Raw genomic sequence first — 23,834 nt, forward strand, 5'->3', positions numbered from 1 at the left:
CAGATGGCGCCATAGCAGATAATAGTGTCTTCCATAGAGTCCACAAGCTCAACAGCGGAATGACAATCCACCAGCCATTTGTCCCCAAAAACAGTGCGGTGTACTTCAACCAGTCGAGATGCTCGACTAGATGACTACCGTTGCAAAGTGGAGTATACTGAATCATGTACAAGACAGTCTTCCAAAACGTAAACGCTTGCACGAGGAAAGCAACGACAGGAGCTCGCCAATCTGATCTGCAATGCTGTGAGAAATAACAGAATGTCTTGGATGAGATTACAAAATTCCAGCTGTTTCTGTATAAACAATTGTCTGTGATACCCAACAAAAGCAAGGCCAGCAGTTGAGTACAAGATTTTGAGAGCAAACCCGCTCTTTTCCAAGTAAAAGACTAACAAACCCAGTCACCCAGTAAATGCATGATGTTAAGAAAAGTTAAGTATGAAATATTTCCATCAATAAGAAATACCCTAAGCATAGCCGTAGCCTGGATTCAGAAGTGGGAGGTGTGTAACTCATCAAAATGGTGCAATGACGTCACAAAAACATCACGTGGTCTTTTTGGCTTTGAATTATATGTACACATTTAGAATTATTAAAAAAACATTTTATAGAAATGAGAAATGTAGGGATTGCATATAAACATTTGACATAGTAGTATACTGTGTAGCACACCGCGTGCTTTAAATCAAAAGCGAAAATACACAGTTGCACGGCGGTTTGTCCAAACCCCTGAATCCCCAGCCTATGGCCTTGCTAAGTGACCTATCTCTGTTTCGATCCACTTCTATCGACCTGTATGTCTGTCAATGAAGTCATGAAACATTCAGACATCCCTGCTTTGTTTTCATAAATATTTTGTATTCTTGTGCTAATCATGATCAATGCAGCATCGTCGTCCTACACTACTCTTTGATTAATACAAGTCCTACTTACTATACCCTTTCGTCGAGTTTAAAAGTCAATTACGAGTAACTACATCATGATCCTTACCATGACCAATGTGATGACGTTGAGTATAATCTCAAACAAATTGAGTCTGAAAGAGAACAACCAGAACAAAATAAACAAAGACTAAACATAAATACAGACAAGAGATGAATTACTAAAAATCTCAACCATACATAGATTGTGCAATCACAAATTGGTCTTCCATATCCCCATACTTGATGTCGATCGTAGTATAGTAGACGTCTATAAAAACACTTTTAATATCAAAAGGTAAGAGCTAGACGTATGTACATTACGTCCTGGAAAAATAAAAGAGAGATCGCCACCCTCCAGTGTCCTTGGTCGTAGCAACACAAATGTAGCATCATAAGCGCAAATCAGAGACGTCGCTACAAGCCACAAGGCAACCCAATCTGGAATCTTGCTTGACATTGTTTACCCTATCCCGTATAACAAAATACCCGTATGTACGGTAATTAATTAATTAATTAATTAATGATTAGATATGCTGTGCAAACATGAACTCATTAATTAACGTGTTCTCTGTGCAGAGCGTTTCCGAGGTGAAGGCAACTTGAATGGGACCTTCAGTTCGACATTGAGAATCCGCATTTGATCAGAGTCGCCACTACTCGAGCTTGCCTTCTGTTTCTGAGTTTTCATGTGGCAGCCAATAGTTCTCCAGTACTCACCCATTCTGCAAACGCAACCCGTGCTCAAGAGCTGATTTCACAAAATACGTCCACACTCCACACTCACTTCTGCGGCTGAATTCCTAAGTCTCGTGCCAGTATCGCACAATCAAATGAGAAGTTGTCAATGTAGAGTGACAACACAAGAATATAGCACAGCAGCTTGTCCCTCAAACGTGAAGGAATAACGCAGCTACAGCAATAGAGACAGCTAAGACACAAAATCTAAACCAAGAGACAGAAAAAGTGGACAATAGTAGTCGCAGAGCGACAAACATTATGAATAGTTGTCGGATAGAGCTAATTGTATTGCCCTGTCTGGTTCCAGAATTTTATTTGCTTTGGATAAAACACAAAAGTGACAAAGTCTCACCGTGACTTTCTGTCGACCCTGGCCGGTGATTCCGTAAACAAACTCTTGATTCTATTTTCAACCACAGATGGCAAATTGAACTGCTGCAATCCTAAACGAAATGTCACCAGGCATCAAATATTTCAACGGTTTGTTTGATTACCGTGTTGAGTGAATTCTCGATGAGGAGTGTTATAGATAGCCATCAGGAATGACAAGTAGGTAAGACATCTCGCCCGACGTTTGACTACTTTGGATGCCACGACCGCCCACAGTTGCTCCACATGTCTAAGAACATACTCTGGGTATCTGCAACATAGCATCTTAGTTGACTAAGAAAGTATGCTTTCGTACTGTAAAGTTGTCAACTTGTCTACTTCTGTGTAGCTAAGTTGCTGCAATGAATTTGCCAACCGTGTGTGTGTGTGTGTGTGTGTGTGTGTGTGTGTGTGAGAGAGAGAGAGAGAGAGAGAGAGAGCATGTGTCTATGTGTGTGCATGTCTGTGTCTGTCAGTCTGTCTGTCTTGTCTGTGTGTCTCTCTGTCCGTCTGTCTGTCTGTCTGTCTTACTTCTTTTCAGTTCTCCACTGGTCTACATCGCTTTGTTTTGCTTCAACAAATGACTGAGCCAAGCCTTTGATAGCATTATACTCTTCCGGGGTAATCACTACAAACACACAACTGCCATTGCAGCACACAATCCTCACTGTCACAACATACAATCTTCCAGCTTAAACACATCCATTGGAGTTTCTGCATTAGCATCAAAAGGAGGTATCATGCGTGCTTGGTTGGACATCCACTGCTCGTTCAAAGATGCTGAACACGAACATATGCCATCAAATCAACCACTAAAGCTACAGACAACCTCACAACTGTCTTCGTTGTCTAATTCTGTATGAGCGTAATCCTTGGCGATGACGATAGATGCATCAAGAGATGAGTCATCAAGTTGACTCTTCTGCCGTGCTTCAACTAGCTTCTTCTTTCTCCCACTACCAAAACTTTCTATCAGCTTTGAATACTAAACAATACAACATCACACAATTTCGTGTTATAAACAACTTAATAGCGCGAGTACTCGATTTACCTGTTCACGATAGCTCATGTCACCAACAGCATTGCTCTCCCCCTCCGATTCCGAGGAGACCATGTGTGGTCTAGGATGCATTGTGATGGTCAGAGCATCATGCAAAGTCATCTCTCCTGTCACACGATCCATTAGACCAACCAGATATCTAGCAGTCACAAAACCTTAAATGTAGTAAACATTGAAATTAATTACTGCCATAATGACTACTTGCAGAAATTGTCTGGATGTCTGTCTGGGCCAAAGTTCTTTCCCAAATACACCATCTGAGATGTTTCAGCCAACTAGACATAATTTTCGAGTATGAAACTATTTTCCACATTGCAACCAATTTGATTGTTTTAGTTGAATTACAAGTGACACAAAATGGACCCAAGAGACACGTGAACTCAAAACACCCTTACCAGCATGCGTCTAGGATTCGCTGATGTCGCATTCGAGTCATCCTCTGCCTTCAACAACGTCACATCTGGCACCTCCTCGACATTTTCGCAGTTCAATTGTCCGTTGGTGAATTTCACTATTTTAGACAAAAGAATATCAAAGGGAATTGCCGAACCAGAGCTGACAAACGTGCCTAGAAACGCTGGCGGGTCGTCCGACCCTTCGTAACGCAATTCAACGGCCATTTAGCGAATCTCGTGTCCCGGATTAGACCTCGCTTTTTACCTTTTCCGGCTTTCGTGCGCACTGTGTACATCTGCAGCCTCATGGCAACGACGATTGAAAAACTGAAGGCGGAGATACTAGAAGAGAAAAGATTGAAGTAATGAAATAAGACGGCAATCGAGAATATTACAATATTTACCTTGTTTGCAGGCAAGCACTAGAAGAATCAACTAAAGAACTCTCTAGTACCATCAGTGAATTGGAAGAAGGCTTCAGTAAAATAGAAACTGATGGTAACATGTTTGCTAAATAAAGGGACATCCCACCTGAGTTCTACTGATATAAAGGACAGATGTGTCACCCAGTTGTGTGTGTCCTTCAGGAAATGAATGGCAAGTGAGATACCAAACTCAATTAGAAAAGAACCAGCAACTGGAAGCGAAAGCAAGACAACTGGAAGAAGATATAAAGAATGCAAAACAAAGTAAAACCGGTAAGTAGTTGACTGAAACAGGTAGTACAAGTAGTCTGTTTCTATGCTCAATTTAATTCTCAAAATTTTCGGGAATGTTTGTGTTTTATTTGTTGCAGCTTCAACGATTTCGGTAAATGATTCTTATCAAGACATGTCAGATGTAAACAGTCAATCAAACAACAGTGTGTAGTCAAAGCCAATTGACACAATAGTCTGTCTTTCCAGGCAAACCTTAAACAGTTGCTACGACGACTCAATGCAGAGAAGAAGGAGCTCGAACACCAACTGAAAGACTACGAATGGCGTTTGGACCGAGAATCAAGGGTCCCAATATACAATCACAAAACTGTTACCACATGTTGTTCACCCGAGTTCGTCTTGCTTGTAGGCATTTTACAAAGCAGATGAAGATCGTCGACTTCACATGTCTGAACTTGCACACGTTTGTACTCATGCCATCCAACATGTATACAAGTTTAGCCAGCAGTAGTAGCTTCATTGTTTAGGCTCAGTTATTGCTCAGTGAAGGCCAAGGCCAAAAAAGACAGTCATTCAACAAACGACAGAAAGATCAAGAACAAAAGCTCAGCAAGCACCTGGCAGAAACAGCAAGGTACTTGGCATATCGTGCATCACATTGTACCATTTAAACATGTAAACACTTCCGCATATTTTCAGCATCACTAACAGCCCTCAATTAACAAACACAGCAGAGCAAGCAACAGTACAAACTGATGGTAACGGCAGTCAGAATGACACCAAGGACAAAGATTCACAATCTCAACACTCGGTGCAAGAGACAGGAGACAGTACAGGCACCCATGAGATTAAATAATCTAACTTCTACTGTATTTGTCTAGAGTGGTGTACAACACAAACAATTTACAAGCATAGAAATCTAGCAAGATGGGTGTAAAAATGTACATTGTTATCCAGAAATCGATTTGATCTGTAGAGCGGTGTCGGTCTTTTTCAGTAGATTCTTGATATAAAACTCTCCTGCAAGCAAAGCACACAGTGTTGCGAATACAGTCTACTATACATTAGAACTCAGGACATGCAATAGACATCATCCCATTGGCCAACACATTAGTTATCAACACATACCGGCTTTGTATGAAGAACGGACCAACGGACCACTTGCTGTGTACTTGAAACCCAGCTGACCGCCGACTTTCTCCCAAAATTTAAACTTTTCTGGAGTGACGTATTCGACAACCTGCACACCATCAGTATATCAGTAAACTACGTGTATTATATACGACAACTGGTCCAATGGCAGACTTTAAGGTGTCGTTTTGTTGGCTGCATGTACTGCCCCAGTGTCACACAATCAACTCCAGCAGCTCTCACATCTCATTACAACAAAGACAAAATCACGATTCAGTTACAAAAAAATTCTTGATTGGTACACGGTACCTTCTAACGTTTGTACGACTTGCTCGTCGGTCTCACCGACTCCTAACATGATTGATGTCTTAGTGATAAGTTCAGGTTGAACTCGTTTGGCATGTCGAAGTACTTCTAAGCTTTGTTCGTACTTGGCTCTTGGATCTCTCACTAACCTTACAACACACAACAGCAAAGCAATATAAACTAAAAAATCACACAAAAATCAACTCTTGTATACTGATAGTATATAATCACATCTGTTGCTACCATTTTAATTAACCAACTAGTGACCACATCAGTTACTTTGGGTATTCAAGACCACTACCACGTTCATGTTTATTCTGTTCTCGTTATTCAAGAAATTACGTGTAAACTTCAACGGACGTCTTACCAGTGTAACTCTCTCACGGTTTCAATATTGTGAGCATAGACGTCCAGTCCGGCGTATACAATCGTGGCTACACTATCAAGGTCGCCTTTAAAGTCTGGTGTAAGACATTCCACTAACATGGTGGGACTCCGAGACTTCAACTCTTGGACAGTGCGAGCGAAATGAGCCGAACCACCATCAGGCAAATCTATCAGCAAACACAAACTCATAGTATTATGTAAACCTTACAACACAAATATGTAACGTCTATTTAGCTTTACTCACGACTGCACAGTACACACATATCTCTGCTGTAATTCGCTCACATGCAATGTTTGCAACACGATCACGACTCAATTAGAGTGAGGACATTACCATCTCGATCGACTGATGTGAGAACGACGTAGTCTAATCCCCACTGAGTGATAGCCTTTGCTGTGTTAGACGGTTCTTCGGGATCAGGTGGAGGTGGAGCACGTGTTGTCTTCACGGAACAGAAGCGGCATCCTCTAGTGCACTGATCGCCTAACAACTGAACAACAATCTAGATCTGTTGACATCATGATGACAACAGAGTAATTCTTACCATGATTGTTGCAGTTGCGACACCTTCCTCTCCCCCTCCCCAACATTCTCCGATATTAGGACACCGAGCTTCCTCGCAAACCTAAACGTGTTATCATTATTTAAATTTGTATATATCAAGATCACTCGTTCACCATCCATTGTTATGTTAACAATCAAGATATGTATACCCGTGTATATTCTTGAATCATGTGCACGTGTGCACAGTCACCAACAAAAACAAGTACAACCATACTTACCACACATTCAGTAAATATACACAATGTGCCTATGTCATGGCATGTGATGCCGCCTGACACACATGTGTATGCATGCATACATGTAAGTACTGTACAAACAAACAGCCACGTGCATGTAAATGGCAAGGTCTGACGCCAGCAATGTATGGTAAGTAACAAAAGCATACAACAACGCTACTAACTGCGTGTCATAAAACTGCCTTATGTACAAACTGGGATGCTACAAACTGCCACTTATCTAGACAACACTTACCCAGATGTACCAGTCATCTGGAGGGCTTAAGCCTGGTTCACAGTACGACGCTAGCACAAGCGTCCTGCAAGCATCCTTGATGCTGACAATGAGCAAGCGTCAGCATCACACTGTAAACATGTCAGCGTCCACGACGCTCACCTAGCGTCCACGACGCTGAAATAGAGAAAAGTTCTAATCGAGCGTCCTAGCCGGAAGTGACCCAGACATCACATGCTCATTTTCAACCAATCGAAAGTCAGTCAGAGAAACTACATGTATCCGGGATATTCTGTTCGTTCGCATGGCATCAGTGGAAGTTTTCATTGAATGTGCGTGGTTTTCCCTGCATTTGGACAAGAACTACAAGGACCTGACGATGAAAGAAAACGCTTGAGACTATAGCGCCACAGCAACAAAAGCAAAATGTCGTCGTCCATGTCTGTCGCGAGTACATTGTACACACGTAGTTACTTTGCAACGCCAGACCACTGTCACAGTGTGTTCTTTGTGCGATGGACGCTCGTCAGATGCAATACTGTGTGAACGGTACAGCGCCAGCATCTTCACTGACAAGTGTCCTTGTCAATGTCCAAGACACTCGCAGGATGCTGTGCCAGTGTCGTACTGTGACCGGGCTATACCCTCACCACATCGTCATCATGTGGCCACAAAATCAGTGGCAAAAAATCAGATCATAAAATCAAAGCCACACTACAGACAAAATCAGTGACTTTTTGCAAAAATAGAGATGATCATAGATGCAATTTCTCAGTTTTGCAATAATAATTGAAACAGCTATACGCTATGTGTGTCATAGTGTACAGATATGTGCTGGTTATACAGACAAATTGCTTATCTCGACTCCTCCAGTACCAACTTGTCTAGATAGATGGCACTGTACTGTTATGAAAATGTCCATAAAATCAACCAACCAACTATGTAAACATTGATATCAATCCTACTCAATATACATACCGTATTTAGGTTCAAATCTCGAAGAATCTTCTTCAACGCACCATAGTTCTTTCCTACCGGTATTTCGGTCTTCAACCATGACGGTAACCCAAGTCTTCACAACAAAGCATGTTAGAGTGACGTCACTATTAAGCCACACCCACGCTTCCAACCTCTGTCCCTTTTTCCGCTTCAGATAATTTGGAGTGGCCGGAGCATCAACCAGGTTGACTCTGCCCGACACGAAGTCATCCAATCCTGGACCGGTTAGTATCCGCGTCTTCGTTTCGTCGGACAGCGTGGCTAAACGTTGCGTTCTAGTTCTGCACATTACCCAAAAGATAAGAAAACGCTCCCGTTGCCTTAAAAACATTGCCAACCTTACGGCAGTCGTGCCCCATCGTAAAGAAAACTGCCACCGCATTGTTACAGAAACTGTATCCCGGATTAGACTTGTCACGTGACAAACCTTTCGCAGGGGTCGAGTTCGTGCATTGCCTGTTACAGGTCGATGTTAACTTTAAGGCTGCACCCAAAGTTTTCTAGCGTTACAACAATTATTGAAATTTAGTAGACACATGCTTACCTAGCCTCGAAGTTCCAGACTGTCTCCCAAAGAATCTCGCGCATCTCATTTCTTTGGGAGACGGTCTGGAACTTCGAGGCTAATGCTTAGAACTAGCATTAATATCAATTTGAGTGTCGTGGTCTCGCAGGTTTTAAGTTTCAGGCGACATGTCAGACGATGGTCCTGCAGCGAACGATGCAGAGCCGCTCTTGCCTCCAACAGAGAAACGAGGACGGTTGGCTAGTTCTCAATCGGACACGGAGGAGGACGATCCGATGTACCATCATTCGATTCAGAACTCCTACACAAGCATGAGTGAACTCTCTCACAGTTTGACGGTCGAGGAGACACGCACTCTACAAGAGAAATCCGTAGAACTGAGATCACAGCATCCCATTAGGTTACATTAGTTGACGGTCGTTTCAGTTTCTCTGGGTGAATTAATTTAAGTTGTTTATTTTCGTTGGATACCACAGCATGCAGTCTATTCTCTGCCTTTGGGCTTTTGTGGGTGCATGGCAACAGCAACCTGTGAGTAATGGTCTGGCCTGGCTGCAGATTTAATGCAACATCCAGTCTTTGGCTGATACACTTTAGTCTGATGATATAGTTTACAGTATCCGAGCACTTGAAGTGTGTAGGAGTTTGGGGACATTTTGAAAAATGAGTTTTAGAATATTTTTAGACCCACTAATTATTATCGTCTTATATTCTTGGTTTTGAGTGTAATGTGTTCAGTGTTGTTGATTGTGATAGCTGCATCATTTAATGGATTGGTTGCAATAAGTCATTTGTGTTTGTAGTAATTCTGAAACATTTGTGCATTTCATAAAATGCAATATCGGCACTGGAATACTTGGACTTCCGCAATCGATCAAGCAGTCTGGATTAATTGTGCGTGACGTTAGTCTATCTCGTGTCTTGACAGACAATCGAGTGTTGTGTGTATGTGTGTAGTTGGGTCCTCTTGTTCTTACTGCAATGTCCCTCATTTGTATTTGGTGCATATATCTTCTTGTGCAGTGTGCTCACACATTGACCAGAAGGTTGGTGGTTTCATTATGGAGGCTTATTCTTATGTGGTACACTGTAGTGTGTCTTTCTAGAAATCGAGTGAAAGCGCTGGACTATGGAGATGTAGCATATACATCAGCGTTGCCTTTCGGTCGAAACTGGGCATTTATTTTCAAGTATTTGAGCACAGCATATGCATGCACATACTGTGTTAACAAATCGATTATTTGTGCTTTCATCCTAGGCTAATAGTCAACTCTTTTCTGCTGATCACTCAGTTTGGATTTTGTTGTGTCTACGTTGTTTTTTTAGCTGAGAACATTGCACAGGTTCTTGGGGCATGTGGTGTTGGTATTAATCCAGACTGCCCTAACACAGCCCGTTGGTTCATTGCTGCAATCGTCGTTCCACTTGTACTTTTATCTTTTGTCCGAAATTTGGATCACTTGTCACCACTCTCTGGGATTGCCAACATGTCAATGATATTCGGTCTTGGGGCTATAATGTACTACAGCTACTCACATCTCAATCTTCCTAAAGAAGAGGGTTTTGGAGGTCCAGTCAACGAGCTTCCTCTGATAGCTCCAGTGCTTCAGTGGCCTTTGTTTTTTGGAACGGTCGTTTATTCTTTTGAGGCTATTGGAATTGTAAGTGGAATAGCCCTACATATACATCGTAGCATGTGAATGTGAGTAGTTTACTGCTGAATGATATTAACAATGAATTATAATAGCTAGAGAGACAGACAGACAGATTCGATCTTTTGGCTGAATTAGGTGCTTCCATTGGAGAATAAGATGAAGCATCCAAAAGACTTTTACAGGATCATGCTCTCATCAATGACCCTGATCACCATTGTGTACGTTGTCTTCAGTGTATCTGGCTATCTCTGTTTTGGTGAGAATATCAGGGGCAGCATTCCACTGAATTTGCCTGAAGCAGGAAATAGCAACTGGTGAGACTCATGATTATCATATGTGGACATTACGCAGTTGATCAACTGCAATGTGTGTCTGTAGGATTTATGCTGTTGTGAAACTGTATCTGTGCTTTGCAATCTTCACCAGCTATGCATTACAGTTTTATGTCCCAATCACTATATTGGAGGGTGTGATTAAGCAGACAAGAATTTCACGCTATCAACGTTTTCCATACATTCTTCGCACTGTAGCAGTTGTCGGTACAGGTAAGTTGGCTGATGATGATAATAATAGTAATACCAGCAATGTAAGTCAATGTATTCTGTTTCACTAGCGGCATTGGCTGTTGCCATACCTCGGATTGAATTGTTTATATCACTCATTGGAGCAGCCAGTAGTAGTTCCCTAGCTCTCATCATTCCACCTATTGTTTACATCCTCACCTTTCATAACCAAAAAGCATTCAAGATTCGTTGTACAAAGATTCTTTGTATCGCTGTGCTTATCTTCGGTTTCATTGGATTTGGCTTTGGAACGTATGCCTCAGTTTCTGCAATTGTGAAGTTTTTCAGGGATGGCGATCCAACAAGTGCTAAAAACCGCTGTTGATTAGAGTATTTCAAGTTAATGGAACATCTGTAACATTTGGTCAGACGACCATTTTGCATCTACACAGATGTGTTTAATTTGTAAAATCTATGCTATGGTTATTTTACCAAGTTGTATACAATCTTATGGCGCTATGCCACTTCATTGAATAATGCTTTGTTTTGTACTTCTGCTTGTAGAAATAGTTGGTGAAATCTTGCAGAGGTCTTAGACTTGGGATGCATGCATGTACAGTACAGTACATACTGCGCAGCCGTCCTTACCGGCAAGCGACAATAATGTGTGAATCTGACTTACCGAGAAAGGTTCTGTTACTGCATGTAAACGCGTACCGTCTGCTGAATATTTGTGGCTTTAAAGCGCAATCGTTGACGGTCATTTTCTATGATGTGTTGGCAACTGGCAAGTGTGTCACGAAGGGACGTCTTGCCGTTGTGAACGAGAAGGGATACTGCCATGGCCTACTCTAACTGGTTTGACTGCCGGCTTGATTTAATCGCCGTTTCACTCACAAGACCAAACTCTTGACGAGCGCAACACAATCAGTGCTTTACTGAGGTCGTTGAACGCACTAGTTGATGATAACGGACATACTGTTAGAGGAGCATTCCGGAGACATGCGCTAGCTGCTGGCTCCGCCTTTGCTCGCTAATGGGAAATCTATACTAGCCAAGTTGAGTATCTTGGCGCTATTTCAGAGCAAACCCGACAGATGTACGTTAAGAACGTTTAAAAACATAAAAACTGACGGGGCCGTTTCAAGAATTTCGTCTTTCAAATGAAGGGTTTTTGCATGTTATCAGATCACCTTACTAACGTATCACGTTCCCGGAAATGGTCTTTCTGTTGTTTTCGTCGCTCCAAGAACGGTGGAAACCGGGTACAGACTGACCTTCTATTCGTGCGATGTAATTCCGTCCGGCAACATTCGAGAGAATTGGCGTTTAGTGAAGTTAATTAAAGGCAATGGACGCTGTCGTCGATCGTGTTCCTAACAGTTTGCGAAGCACTTTCCGCGAACTCCCTCCATCACCGGACCTCGTTATTTCGGCTGCGCACTAAAGCTGCGCAGTTCTCCGGAGTGTTAACAACTGAAGAGCAGGGAAGACAGTACCGCGATACGGTGTACAGTACCTACCGGACGGTACCTGCCCTCGGATACCCGAACCTTGTTTCGCAACGATGTGTACGATTTCTTTCTGTGCACGCCTTTTAATTAACGACAATTCAATTTTCAATTTAATATTAATGGTTCCTGCAATCCCTCGATTGCTCGTTAACGTGAGTAGCGGTATTGTTCGTTCAGTTCAAAGTGCAACGACATCGTAAAGCTCAAGCCAATGTTTTATCGATGTTTCGCATCAATTCGTTGTTACCTCACCGTATTGGTTGCTCGATTGGTGCACGTCTGACAACAAAACTTTCTTATGACTTTGTCATTGCAACCATTCAGACACTCGGCCGTCAACAGCAGTTTACACACATTTGCGTCTCTATCACGACAACCTGAAACACGGCAAACGTCCTGTTAGCATCAGTTGGCGAATGAATTAGTGCCACGTGTATCCACGCTCTTACACGGTCTTAACTTGCATGTACGCTCAGTCTCGGGCTTCGGACCGATGCAATTAGAGCTGCAAGTAACCGAGCGAATCTGGTTGCCTTTGTCGCAGGTCGTCGAGCACGCAGACCAGTTGCCAACTATCCAGTCGACTCTAGCAGTGGGAGCAGGAGCAACCGTCGATGTGACAGGAGGTGGTGTCTGTACAACGTCCGGGCATGCGCCGAGTGTGCACGGTTGAGTGGCGGGAATCGCACCGACGCAGTAGGCGGCGGCAACGTTCTTGCCGGTGCCACCGTTGCGGCACACAACTTTCCTCGTGGCGACACCTTTTCCACAGCTACTGCTGCAAGCAGACCACTTCTTTCCCACCCAATAGTAACTATAAACAACAAGCCACGCTAGAAAAAAACTGTTAATTACAAGAAATCGTCACCGACCGCGTTATAGCACAATTGCGTCCATCGCATTCAGCTCTCTGACTGCGTGGAGCGATCTGACCGAAGCACATGGCAACGTCCACCTCAGCGCCAGAAGTTCGAACAACGCATCGTAAATCAGTCGTGGTAATGCCTACAATGTAAAAAATAGTTCAACTAAATTTAGAGATGCCGTGTTTAGGGTCGCCCTGGTATGGTTGCATCACTTGCATGTCTATATAAGTCTAACTGACCTTTACCGCAGCTTGTACTGCAGTCCGACCGTCTAGCATGCCACACATATGGATTCTCTTTCACTCGAACTGACCGCGGCGTGTCGTAGCTGTACTGAATTCCGAAGTAATCTCGAGAGCTGTGGTTGTACAGCATTTTGACAACCAAAGGCCGATTGATTGGTCCGTCAGCAGTCATACTTTCTGTCCTCCCAGGCAAGCGTTGGTAGAGAAATACGCTTCCTGCTACATTCGCTGTCTGCGACGCGGCGCCAATTTTGAAGTCACCGTTCAGTAAGTTTTTTCCGTCGACGTGTGCGAGAGCCAAGGTGATAGCTGACGACGGGCGTATCTCAATAATTTTAATGTTACTAGCATGGGCAGGAATTTCCGTGACTCTGTAATATCCTGAAAAGAAACCAATGAGCTAGACTACCTGTTTAGAGTGTCTTCATAGTGTTTGAGTGTGCTGTTGGCTACATACACACGCATGCGTAAGCAATGCAGACTGACTGACCTGACCACTCCTGCCGCACAATGTAAGTGCTCTTGTACGTATTGCAGTTTCTAGAACTGCCGTCTCCTCCACACACACCACAGCGATCAAACGTTTTGTGTGATCCCTGTTTATTGTCACAACCAACTGGCTGTAGAAAACAAGCCATTCAATAGACGCGGTGCTATGCTGCCAGGCATGGCTGTTCACTTACAAGACACTTTCCCCAAAAGCATCGGTCATTCGTTCTATTATTACAGAGAGTTCCTTCGGCTGCTTCGGGAGAGCGAAGAGTAAACTTGACGTATGATACTGATACACATAAAAGACGACACTCTAACTCCTTCTTAACTAAAATGTAACATTAATTAGTTAGACTACAGTACCCATATTGGTCACATGATCAATGGCAAACCGTTGTAGTCTGGTACGAGGCTAATTCCTCTCCTCAGGTTGTTATGAGCTCTACACTGCTGCCGACGATAATCGATGAGTCCAGGACAAGGCATGAAGTTGCAGAACTGAATGTCTGTAGATATTCCAGTACAATCTCGTCCACAGTTAGAGGGTCTAAATATACAGTGTAGCAAATGACAAAACGTTAATTATTTAATAATATCACTAATTTAATAATTATTTAAAGATAATTTATTTAATTAATTAATTATAGTAATTAACTTAGTGAATGCTTGCCTAGGGTTGGAGCATGCTCTTTGTCTGTATCGAAATCCTCCACCGCATGTTCTACCACAGCGAGTGAAAGCCGACCACGCACTCCATTTCCCGTGATTGACGGGACTGTTCGGGTTCCGAATACACTGCTTTACTGTTGGACCTTCGGTTGTCAGCGGTGGAGTGGGAGACAACTCTTTCTTCTCGTGATTGAGAATGTCAGGATGAATGGTAATGGGATGGGCTGGAAGCAAGAGGCCTCTAAAGAAAGGTAAGTCTGGTTTGTGTAGTTGTGATACGGGCACACACCGTCGTTTGTAACACACCTAACAGAGTCACGTGATATAAATGCTGGTAGTTCGGCAATTTGACATACTTTTCTTCCTAGCCAGGACGGAGCATCACACGATGTGCCATCTGCAGCACCTGTGTATGTAGTTACACAAGACTGATGTCGTTTGTCATCACACCAAAGCCTGTGGCAAATATCGGCGTGTGCACTCCGTTCTTTGTTACAGTACGTTGCATTTTCGCCAAACGAAAACTTGCACTGTTGACTCCGACCATAAAGGTATCCTGGATGTTCATAATAAGTTCTGCCAAAACCGTCTTCCCAAGCCCTGGGTGTATCCTTGAGACATCGTGGTTTATCTGATCTGCAGTCGTTTAGATTTGAAAACACTAATTTTATTTATTGTTGGAACAAAATGTTACATACTTGAGATAAGCCAAAAGGTATACTTTGCTGCAAATTGAGAATAGATGTATATTTTGAGCATTAGCTGTCGTGTATTTCATTAGGAAGCCATCTTGACTACGGCATTTTCCGTATGCGCCATCGTGCAGCATTCCAACACTAGAATAATTAGACACAGCATTAAACTGTTGCCATAACAACAAATACAGCTCAATTAAATAAGTGCTATAGTGTACTTGTGCCCAACTTCATGGCCAAAAACAAAGCCAACGTGAAGGCCTCTGTCTGAAACAATTGATGTTGAGTACTTGTTAGAACACATTGCTCCGATCCAAGAACGACCTTCAAGAAATGAACGATATTCTCTAGGTGTCCATTCAGTTCTCAGCAAATCATGCAATCAACTTTAGCTTTACCCAGTTCCCAGCAATCAGCGTCTTCACCATAGCACATCCCACGTCTGTTGAGAAAAGATATATTAGAATGCTATACTTTCTACATAGAGTGTTGGTACACTGTACACACTCTGTTAATTTACATTCACCCTATAACGAAGATTGCATGATCATAGTCAAGAGGATGCTTGTTTTCCGAGGAATTAGGCTTGTTCTTAGCCTGCCATTCAGTGAAAAGCACAAGCAATTTCTTTGAATCTTGACCCAATCCTGTTGTTAGTCCCAAACGAGTTTGTCCCTACAACTAGTATATACAAATACTATATAAAAATATCATGTTCGGTCACTTACAGTAAATGAAGTAAACAGTTGAACTCTGGTGAGAACGAGGCGCACATTAAATCCCAGATTGCGAACATTATACAAGCTGCTTGCCTGTAATCAGTGATCAGTGAGAACCAGTGTCAAAACAAACTAGATTGTGTTCGACTCATACGATATTCATCAGAGTGAGGATGTACTGTCTAACTTTCTGTACATCAGAGTTATGTTTCTTATACACATCGGCGTCTGTCACCACCAGGATTTCGGCAATATATCTATCTCCCAGATTGGAGCCCAAAGAGTCCATCACGTTTTCTAGTTGCAGACGACCCGTCTGAAGATCTACTTCAATTCTGCTTGCATTGTCGTACTTGGTTGCTGATATGCTTCCTATACGCAACATAGACTACACCACTTCAATCATCTAACATTATAATTGCTATCTATGCAAAAATACTTATTCCTACCGTGAACGCTGCATTCGGGTCTTCCAGAGCCTGATTGATCTTTCACTGCCCTCTTGTAAATCAAATGTGTATGATTGTCAGTATTAAAGTTAGACGTCACTAGGTGATCGGGCAGAGGCTGCACAAACTTACTTCCTTCTTCGGTCACGATCACACCCATCTATAATTATTAACGTCAAGACCAACAACAGCTGAAACGTGTGTATGCGAACGTAGTGCTTGCTACACTGTCGAGCGATCGTGTGGCTGTGAAAGCAGCCGTCACCTATCAGAACAAACGAGGTGTGTTGTATGGTACCGCACAGCACGGCACCGCATCCTACTGCAATTAAGCCAACACAAACGCCTGCTGTATGCAAACGGTCTCCTACTATCTAGTAGCTGTTATGCAGCACAGCATTTTGCCGTGTGCAAGTTGCTTACCAGTCCGTTGCAGTTGCTGATGGCTACGTGTGAGGCTGACGAATGGGTTGTTAGCTCGCCAACGAAGTGACACATCTGGAAGTCAAAATCTGTGTACACAGCGTTATCGTCCCCGTGTATCTGCATGAAGAAACCGGGAGAGATGAAGTCATTGCTCGACTTGACGGTCAACCGATGACGCTCTCCAAACGCAGAGAACTGAAAGTGAGCGGAGATGTTGCGCACGACGTCGTGTTGATCGCGTCTGGCTCTCTTGTGTACGGTATCAAGATCGTGAGTGACATAATACCCATTGTGATCGACCTGAAACGGCGTGAAAACGTCGTACTCAGGAACTGCAATGAGGGTACACGGTGTTGCTACACGACTAGAATATGACAGAAATCGCGCATACTGTCTGACTCTTGTCTAACTCCAAACAGCTCGTGCACATCTTTTGAAGTCATGGCGTGATGCAGCTGCAAACACAATGACATTGACAACTCACAGACATATACTGCTCAGGCAGCAACTTGAGACTAAACTCGCCAAACTGACCCGTATCGATGAAGCAAGAGAAACTATGGTGGATAGCAAGAAAGAAGTCGACAGGAAATTCATGGTGAAGATACTAGGCCACGCTGCACATGTGATCGACGTAATGCTGTGTACTCGGTAGTAGGGTTGCATGCGACTCACCGCAGTCTTTCTGAGAAGTTCTACGGTCAGCAGCAGCAGCACCTCATACAATCGTGTTCGATCACACCACTGCCTTCCGTTACTCTACTCACTTGCACTGACTCTTCAGCTAATTGAATTTGTATAGCAGCCTTCTGTCAAGTTATCTGATTGTTGTACTGTATGACAGCACGTACTTACAGCCAGAAATTTTATTATGATAAAGTCGTAGAGAAGAAGGATGTGACAGTTTGCACACTTTAGCCCCATATCTGGCGACATTTTTACAGCTCTTTCAGACAAGGGTTAATTAATTGATGGGTAATTTACCGCGTGTAAATTGACTATAATTAGTGGCTGCTTAATTAATGAATAGGACGCACAGAAATCAACCACAGCAACCTCGAAGAAATGTATACAAGCAGTTAGCAGTCCCCTTGCTCTGTCTGTCTGCCTGTCTGTCCGTCCATCCGTCTGTCTGTCCGTGTGTCTGTCTGTCTGTCCGTCTGTCTGTCCGTCCATCCGTCTATCTGTCGGTGTGTCTGTCTGTCTGCCTGTCTGCCTGCCTGTGTGTGTGTCTGTCTGTCCGTCCGTCTATCTGTCTGTGTCCGTCTGTCTGTCTGCCTGCCTGTGTCTGTGTGTGTGTGTGTCTGTCCGTGTGTCTGTCTGTCTGTCCGTGTCTGTCTGTCTGTCTGTGTGTCTGTCCGTGTGTCTGTCTGTCCGTCCGTCTGTGTGTCTGTCCATCCGTCTGTGTGTCTGTCCATCCGTCTGTGTTTCTGTCTGTCTGTCTAAAATTACAAAACACCTTATAGACAGTTTGTCATCATTTCTATTTATCTTCAGTATCTATTTGCTGTAATTGAACACAATCCATCATATGCATATCCAACAACCTACAGCAGTATTGTAATCCCCAGGCTAGAAGTAACAGATGCATGACAGTGAGTCAACTGAAATGCACGCGTCATATACAACTATCATGACACAACTCACATATCTATTATTTCCTACACAGAACCATACTGACAACCACTCTATAAAACATGATCCAATCTAGATAAGCTGTCGAAACGATTCCAATACAAAACACAATCACCAGACTGATAAGCTCAGTTACAATTTCCAGGTCGACACTTTCTGTGTCTCTTTGGCTTCGGTTTTTTGCATTTAACACTCTTGACCGTTCTGTTACATTTAATAGTGCGTTTCTGGGTCCCTTTACCACAAGTGACAGAACACTAACACACAAGTACAACACAGATTAGCACCACTGCTGCAAAAGCATCAAACACACAAACACTTACAGGAGACCAGTCTGATAGAACCCAAACAGAACAAACAAATGTGTTGCATTCCTGAATCGTGGTGGGTTTTGGCAGATCCATGCAATCACTGTCAGTTGTCTTTTTCAAAGTAACGGAATCACGACACACAATCCTCCTAGTTTGATATCCACCTCCACAAGTTTGATTACATTTTCCATAGTCTTTGGGCTTCCAAAAGAATGTTCTTTGTTGTTGTATAGGTGGAGTAACATACGTGTAACGAAGCCCAAAGTGAGGACCTCTGCCACCAAATATAACTACCTACAAAATTACAGAATAATTGTTTTTGTTCTTTACTGTATTGGTATAGCAAACATCAATTGCTTGCCTCTAGCTGAACATCTTCTGTTGTAGGTCCTTCGGCAACAAGAACTTCAGGTTTGCCAGACGGTCGATCGTATTCAAATATTGTACCAGCAAACGTGGCAATAGTATACGAATAGATTACGTTACCAAGAACACGTTGGCCATTCACAGAAGCAGCTGTGAAGTAAACAGGTAATTACTGAAGAAAAGTGAAATAAAACATATGACTAACATACCGAATGCAATAACTTTAGAAAACTGAATCTCCTCGACTCGAATGTTTCTTGCTCCAGCTGGGATGACATGAACGGGATAGTATCCTGCAATGTTGAGATGCCAATCAACAGCTGTCTTGGCCATTATCACACACTGTCGACTTACCACTCCGTGTCTGCTGCTGAGTGTATTGCCCTCTTCTGACAGTACACGTGTTGCCATTGCCCCCACACACACCGCAAATATCAAACACGACACTCGAGTTAAGTTTATAATCACAACCAACAGCCTGCAACGAGAATATCACGATGTTTAATCCTAGAAGCTCAAAAGTATGACATTCATTCAAACCTGACAGTCACCTCTGTAACAACGATCGTTAGTATTCGTGTATTTATGACATTTAGTGCCATCTGCCACATCAGAGCCACGATACATTGTTCGTGTGCTCGAAGAATAACAGAGCAGCCTGCAAGGTTCACGCTGACTTTCTGAAGCTACAACAAACATTTACCACTCAATATGACAATCCCTTCTGTCACAGAATTATCTTACTAAGATATACAGGAGAGAGATCAGTTACTTCCACACGGGCATTGAGTGCAGCACACTGATCAGCTCGATAATCTGAACCTCCCTGACACGGCTGTGAAACAATCAACATGCATGACGAACTAAAGTAATTTAACAGTCTAATCAAGTCACTGCTCTTACTGCAATATTGCAGATTACAGTTTGTGTTGATTCGCCTTCACAGTCTTCACCACAATTGTCAGGGCTAAATATAAAAACAGATCAAAAAATTTACATTTGCTTACAAATGAAGATATAACCTTGGATTGTTGCAAATTCGCTTCTGAACCTTAAACCCTCCACCACAAGAACGTGAACAAGGCTGGTCATCCTGCCAAGGACCCCAATTGCCATTAGTAATTGGACGAGTAGGGTCTGCTTCACATAATGGTCCATTGCAAAGAGTTGGAAGAGGCAGTAATGGTGGAAGCATTGAGTCTGTGGTCACACATTGCCGTTCTCTAGAGCAAACCTAACCCAAAAAACAACACATGAATAAACATGTAATGATATGTATTGCAATTAACTACCTTTCCATCTGATGTGCAACGAGTTCCAACTGCAGCACCAACAAATGCACTAATACAACTTCCAGGACGACCAGGATTCATGCACCACAATCTTGTGCAAATTTCCTAATTAACAAATATGATTGTCACACTCTCACTTCTGCTCTACCGACAAGTCATCTTACGTTTTCAGCACCTCTACAAAACCCTTTGCTTCCAGGGAATCCCAATTGGCATTGAACGTCTCGATTGTAAATTTGGCCGGCAAGCTTGGTGTTTTTCCTCTGTCCAAAGTTTGCCTGAATAACTCCTGGGCAATCCTTCAAACACACCAGACCATTTTTCCTACAAAACCATGCAATGATTAGATGTAATCTAGGATGAAAAAATGTCTTAGTTGCTACTTTATGTTATCCAGAAGATAAGCCTTGCTACAAGATGACCACAAGTATATTTGGCTTGCACCAGCAGTCGATGGGGCCATAATGAACCCATCTCTATCACTACAATGGCCGTCCTTACCATCATGATACATTCCCAAACTAAAGTTAGAGCAATACAAAGACATGAGAAATGCGTCATACATATCCACTGTAATCTTATAAACTGACTTATGTCCCAGTTCATGAGCAAACACAAATCCCAGTTGCATGCCCTTGTCTGCATTCACTGAAGCGGCATATTTCCCTTGTCTGCTACAGACAGAACCAATCCATGCTCGTCCCAGTTCAAAACAGTCTCTATCGACACCGTAACACATTCCCTTCCTGTATAAAACACACATTCACAGACAAATAATAATTTAATTGAAAAGTTATTCGTACGATATAAAGAGAAATGCATGATCATAATGAAGTGGATCACTGTCATTGGCAACATATCGTGAAGGATCCGACTGCCAGCGACTAAACCCTTCAAGATTGTTCTTTGAATCATGTGTAATGAACAAATTTTGCTTTTCCTCAGTCTACCAATTCAAGAAAACAATAACGTCACATGTGTTTTAGGTAAAGTCACATGTTCCCACCTCCTTATCAGTAAACATATATATTCTAGTCAACACAAGACGAACATTGAATCCTAAAACATCCAGGTTGTACATACTTGAGGCCTGCAAAAATTTGATAAGAAACCAAATCCAACCAAGCTAAGAAAGAAATTTTACTAGGTTCATTAGAGTGGCAACGTAGCGTGTCAGTTTCTTAGCATCCCTGCCATGTTTCTCATACAGACCACTGTCGGTTACTACAAACCCCTCAATGACATATCGAGTGCGCTGTTGATCAATGGATTCTCCTCTTTTAGTGCTGTTGAAATAAGAAGAACTGGTGTTTTCATAAGACGGAGGAATTGATCCCTCAACACTACAGGCATATGTAATATTCTCTCTGCTTGATGTTGTTGGAGACGTACTACGTTGTTCAGCTGCTCTCTTATAAACAACATGAGTGTGACCAGAATTATTTGCTACAAAGTTCACAAGATGATCAGGAAGACGCTGAAGCATCAGTTGTGTACTGTTCGTTGCAATTAGACCAGCCTAAAATACAGTACAAAATGTTTCAAATAACACAGCATGATTAGTATCTTTGCATCCGCTCTTCGGCATCAGAAACGCAAGACATTATGCAGGCAGACAAGTGTGCAAGCAAGCAGACTGCAGACATTTCTTAGGACCTAGACGTAGAGTCATACACGTACCAGTCCACCGTCACAGTCACTAACTGCAACGTGAGAAGGCGAATGAGATTTCAATTTTCCCGTGAAATGGCAGTGCTCAGCGATATCGAAGTCCAACTTCGATTCTCCGTTCGGTCCCGCGACTTGTACAAAAAATCCAGGAGTCAACAGGTCCGAGTTGTGTTTCACTTGCAGATGGTAATCTTCTCCAAAAGCAGAAACTTTGAAGTAAACGAAATCATCAACATCTCTTCGCTTCCGGCTGTGTGGAGAACCATTTTCATCAGCTTCGAAAGGTGTGGTCAAATCATATTCGGGAGCTACAATAACCCGGATATCAGACGGGCAAACTCACATGCAGGAGAAACGACACGGCTGTACAAGTACACGTACTTTCTTGGAATGGAGTTGCTCCAAGTAGGTGAGCTCTTTCATCTTCCGTCATATGAAGATGAAGCTGCTAAGGACAGCATCTAAAGTCAGATGTAAACAACGCTCTATCCCAGCAGTCATCGACTTGCCTGTTGAGGTATGGCTAGTGCCGCGGCGTAGACTGAGAATAAGACGAGCCACTGCATTCTGGTGCTTGTCGCAGTCTGAACTGAGGCACCTGTTGCATGTGTTGTTATATGTAGGTGTTCTTGTGTGTGGGGGCGATAATTATTCAGTGGCGGTTTGTTGCAGAGATACGTCATCATCGTTGTGTGTGACGTAACTTATAATTATAGTTCCACTACTACTGTACAAGCGCATCATGATACATCAAGCATCAAGGGTGATAGATATGACACTAGCTCAGGTCGACAGTGAGTGAAGATAGTAAGGTACAAGGTATGTACTGCAGGTGTGCATACAAAACAGATGAGAGACTAGATGGATTGTATTTAGGGTTAAGGTCTACAGGATGAGGCAAAGTGCACCATCTATGCAATTTCCTTATTAGTACGTATTAGGGGAATGATATCAAATTGTGGCTAGAGAAAACTTGTTTGTGGAATGACCACAGATTGTGGTCAAGAAACAGTAGGTGTGAATGTACATCATCTCAGATGTTTCTACCTACATCTTGGTGAACTTTTACTAGGAACTACCTAACATCATAGCCAGTGTAATCTCTATATATAACCAGACTAAGTCATAACGATATGATTAAAGTGCTTTTTATGAATACTAAGAGCATAGGATTGCTCTAGATAAGAAATAGATACTGTAGTTGTTTGTAGGTGTTTATGCAATTACTGTAATTGTTTTGGTTTGGAGAAGTAGCACCATATTAAGCACTGCACTTCCTTTGCTGACCACCAGTAATTGTATTAATTAATTAACAACTTGAACGTGTTATCTTATAACACATATATGCAGGTATACATAAGGCTTTGTTCTGAATTGCTTCTTTGAAATATGAGCGGTCAGTTTATCAATGTTTTTTAGAGTGCTCTTGTCAGGTATTGCTGTAACTTGGCACAGTACAAGTTTTTTTATTCAAAAATCTATTGTAGTTCTTGTTTTACCGTAGGTGCCGAAGTGATTAGGGAAAGTAAGCCTGCTTTTAGTAGACCAATGATCAACCTACTAACCTAGCGCGCTAGGGGTAGATTGTCTAAATAGACTCTTTCTGCGGGCGTGGCACTAACAACGTCATCGCGGCTTCCGGAACACTTGGGTGCTACTGTACTTTGGCGTTTGTTAACCGCGTGAGTTTGTAGCGAAAGCGACCAGTTTTCTTTTCAACTTTTACTAGCGCGTATAGCAATGTATCGAATCAGGTAAGGCCTTATTAGGACCCGACTCTTGTGTGTTTTGCATCTTTTGCAGACACGAACAACC

At 42.6% G+C, this 23,834-nt stretch overlaps 6 protein-coding genes across 6 annotated transcripts in view; 2 read left to right on the top strand and 4 right to left on the bottom strand.

Moving 5' to 3' along the window:
- LOC134189387 (uncharacterized) overlaps positions 1 to 1,383 on the bottom strand; it is a 1,718-nt gene extending 335 nt beyond the window's left edge. The window contains exons 1-4 of the mRNA XM_062657627.1: positions 1,248 to 1,383; positions 1,125 to 1,194; positions 994 to 1,039; positions 1 to 244 (exon numbers count right to left, since the gene is read on the bottom strand). The exon at positions 1 to 244 is cut by the window's left edge and continues 335 nt beyond it. Of these exons, the coding sequence (XP_062513611.1) occupies positions 1 to 244; positions 994 to 1,039; positions 1,125 to 1,194; positions 1,248 to 1,383 (496 nt within the window). The remainder of the gene's footprint in view (positions 245 to 993; positions 1,040 to 1,124; positions 1,195 to 1,247) is intronic.
- Positions 1,366 to 3,734, bottom strand: LOC134189386 (DNA-directed RNA polymerase I subunit RPA49-like). Its single transcript, XM_062657626.1, has 11 exons — positions 3,662 to 3,734; positions 3,489 to 3,604; positions 3,295 to 3,368; positions 3,085 to 3,232; positions 2,868 to 3,018; positions 2,715 to 2,813; positions 2,565 to 2,661; positions 2,159 to 2,304; positions 2,017 to 2,107; positions 1,711 to 1,836; positions 1,366 to 1,648 (listed from the first exon to the last, which is right to left on the bottom strand). Exons 1-11 carry the CDS (start codon positions 3,711 to 3,713, stop codon positions 1,483 to 1,485), a joined length of 1,266 nt encoding a protein of 421 aa, XP_062513610.1. The 5' UTR covers positions 3,714 to 3,734; the 3' UTR covers positions 1,366 to 1,482.
- Positions 3,735 to 3,774: 40 nt separating this feature from the next.
- On the top strand, positions 3,775 to 5,107 carry LOC134189505 (coiled-coil domain-containing protein 169-like). Its single transcript, XM_062657796.1, has 8 exons — positions 3,775 to 3,850; positions 3,904 to 3,986; positions 4,076 to 4,186; positions 4,285 to 4,328; positions 4,394 to 4,492; positions 4,557 to 4,610; positions 4,675 to 4,781; positions 4,847 to 5,107. Exons 1-8 carry the CDS (start codon positions 3,795 to 3,797, stop codon positions 5,001 to 5,003), a joined length of 711 nt encoding a protein of 236 aa, XP_062513780.1. The 5' UTR covers positions 3,775 to 3,794; the 3' UTR covers positions 5,004 to 5,107.
- On the bottom strand, positions 4,997 to 8,385 carry LOC134189504 (lipoyl synthase, mitochondrial-like). The gene is made up of 10 exons (XM_062657795.1): positions 8,324 to 8,385; positions 8,117 to 8,266; positions 7,965 to 8,058; positions 6,517 to 6,597; positions 6,306 to 6,462; positions 5,952 to 6,138; positions 5,588 to 5,733; positions 5,453 to 5,523; positions 5,276 to 5,387; positions 4,997 to 5,167 (listed from the first exon to the last, which is right to left on the bottom strand). The coding sequence occupies exons 1-10, from the start codon at positions 8,365 to 8,367 to the stop codon at positions 5,097 to 5,099; spliced, it is 1,113 nt and encodes a 370-aa protein (XP_062513779.1). The 5' UTR covers positions 8,368 to 8,385; the 3' UTR covers positions 4,997 to 5,096.
- A 259-nt stretch (positions 8,386 to 8,644) lies between these two features.
- LOC134189627 (proton-coupled amino acid transporter 1-like) lies at positions 8,645 to 11,206 on the top strand. Its single transcript, XM_062657963.1, has 8 exons — positions 8,645 to 8,911; positions 9,315 to 9,405; positions 9,469 to 9,557; positions 9,618 to 9,701; positions 9,770 to 10,172; positions 10,302 to 10,480; positions 10,545 to 10,711; positions 10,780 to 11,206. Exons 1-8 carry the CDS (start codon positions 8,679 to 8,681, stop codon positions 11,052 to 11,054), a joined length of 1,521 nt encoding a protein of 506 aa, XP_062513947.1. The 5' UTR covers positions 8,645 to 8,678; the 3' UTR covers positions 11,055 to 11,206.
- Positions 11,207 to 12,264: 1,058 nt separating this feature from the next.
- Positions 12,265 to 22,634, bottom strand: LOC134190386 (uncharacterized). Its single transcript, XM_062658839.1, has 39 exons — positions 22,529 to 22,634; positions 22,401 to 22,467; positions 22,029 to 22,327; positions 21,493 to 21,867; positions 21,355 to 21,438; positions 21,152 to 21,294; positions 20,939 to 21,094; positions 20,732 to 20,869; positions 20,513 to 20,672; positions 20,349 to 20,453; positions 20,079 to 20,290; positions 19,960 to 20,023; positions 19,801 to 19,891; positions 19,597 to 19,742; positions 19,411 to 19,534; positions 19,266 to 19,349; positions 19,052 to 19,206; positions 18,703 to 18,984; positions 18,516 to 18,636; positions 18,417 to 18,460; positions 17,279 to 17,503; positions 17,136 to 17,199; positions 16,742 to 17,076; positions 16,319 to 16,478; positions 16,024 to 16,241; positions 15,879 to 15,962; positions 15,677 to 15,825; positions 15,549 to 15,592; positions 15,369 to 15,474; positions 15,154 to 15,291; positions 14,812 to 15,091; positions 14,457 to 14,761; positions 14,179 to 14,333; positions 13,978 to 14,114; positions 13,785 to 13,914; positions 13,289 to 13,675; positions 13,056 to 13,188; positions 12,633 to 12,997; positions 12,265 to 12,560 (listed from the first exon to the last, which is right to left on the bottom strand). The coding sequence occupies exons 1-39, from the start codon at positions 22,583 to 22,585 to the stop codon at positions 12,427 to 12,429; spliced, it is 6,456 nt and encodes a 2,151-aa protein (XP_062514823.1). The 5' UTR covers positions 22,586 to 22,634; the 3' UTR covers positions 12,265 to 12,426.
- Between the last annotated feature and the right edge of the window lie 1,200 nt (positions 22,635 to 23,834).

The sequence above is a fragment of the Corticium candelabrum genome, chromosome 14 (assembly GCF_963422355.1).
Source record: "Corticium candelabrum chromosome 14, ooCorCand1.1, whole genome shotgun sequence".
NCBI classification, from domain to species: Eukaryota; Metazoa; Porifera; class Homoscleromorpha; order Homosclerophorida; family Plakinidae; genus Corticium; species Corticium candelabrum.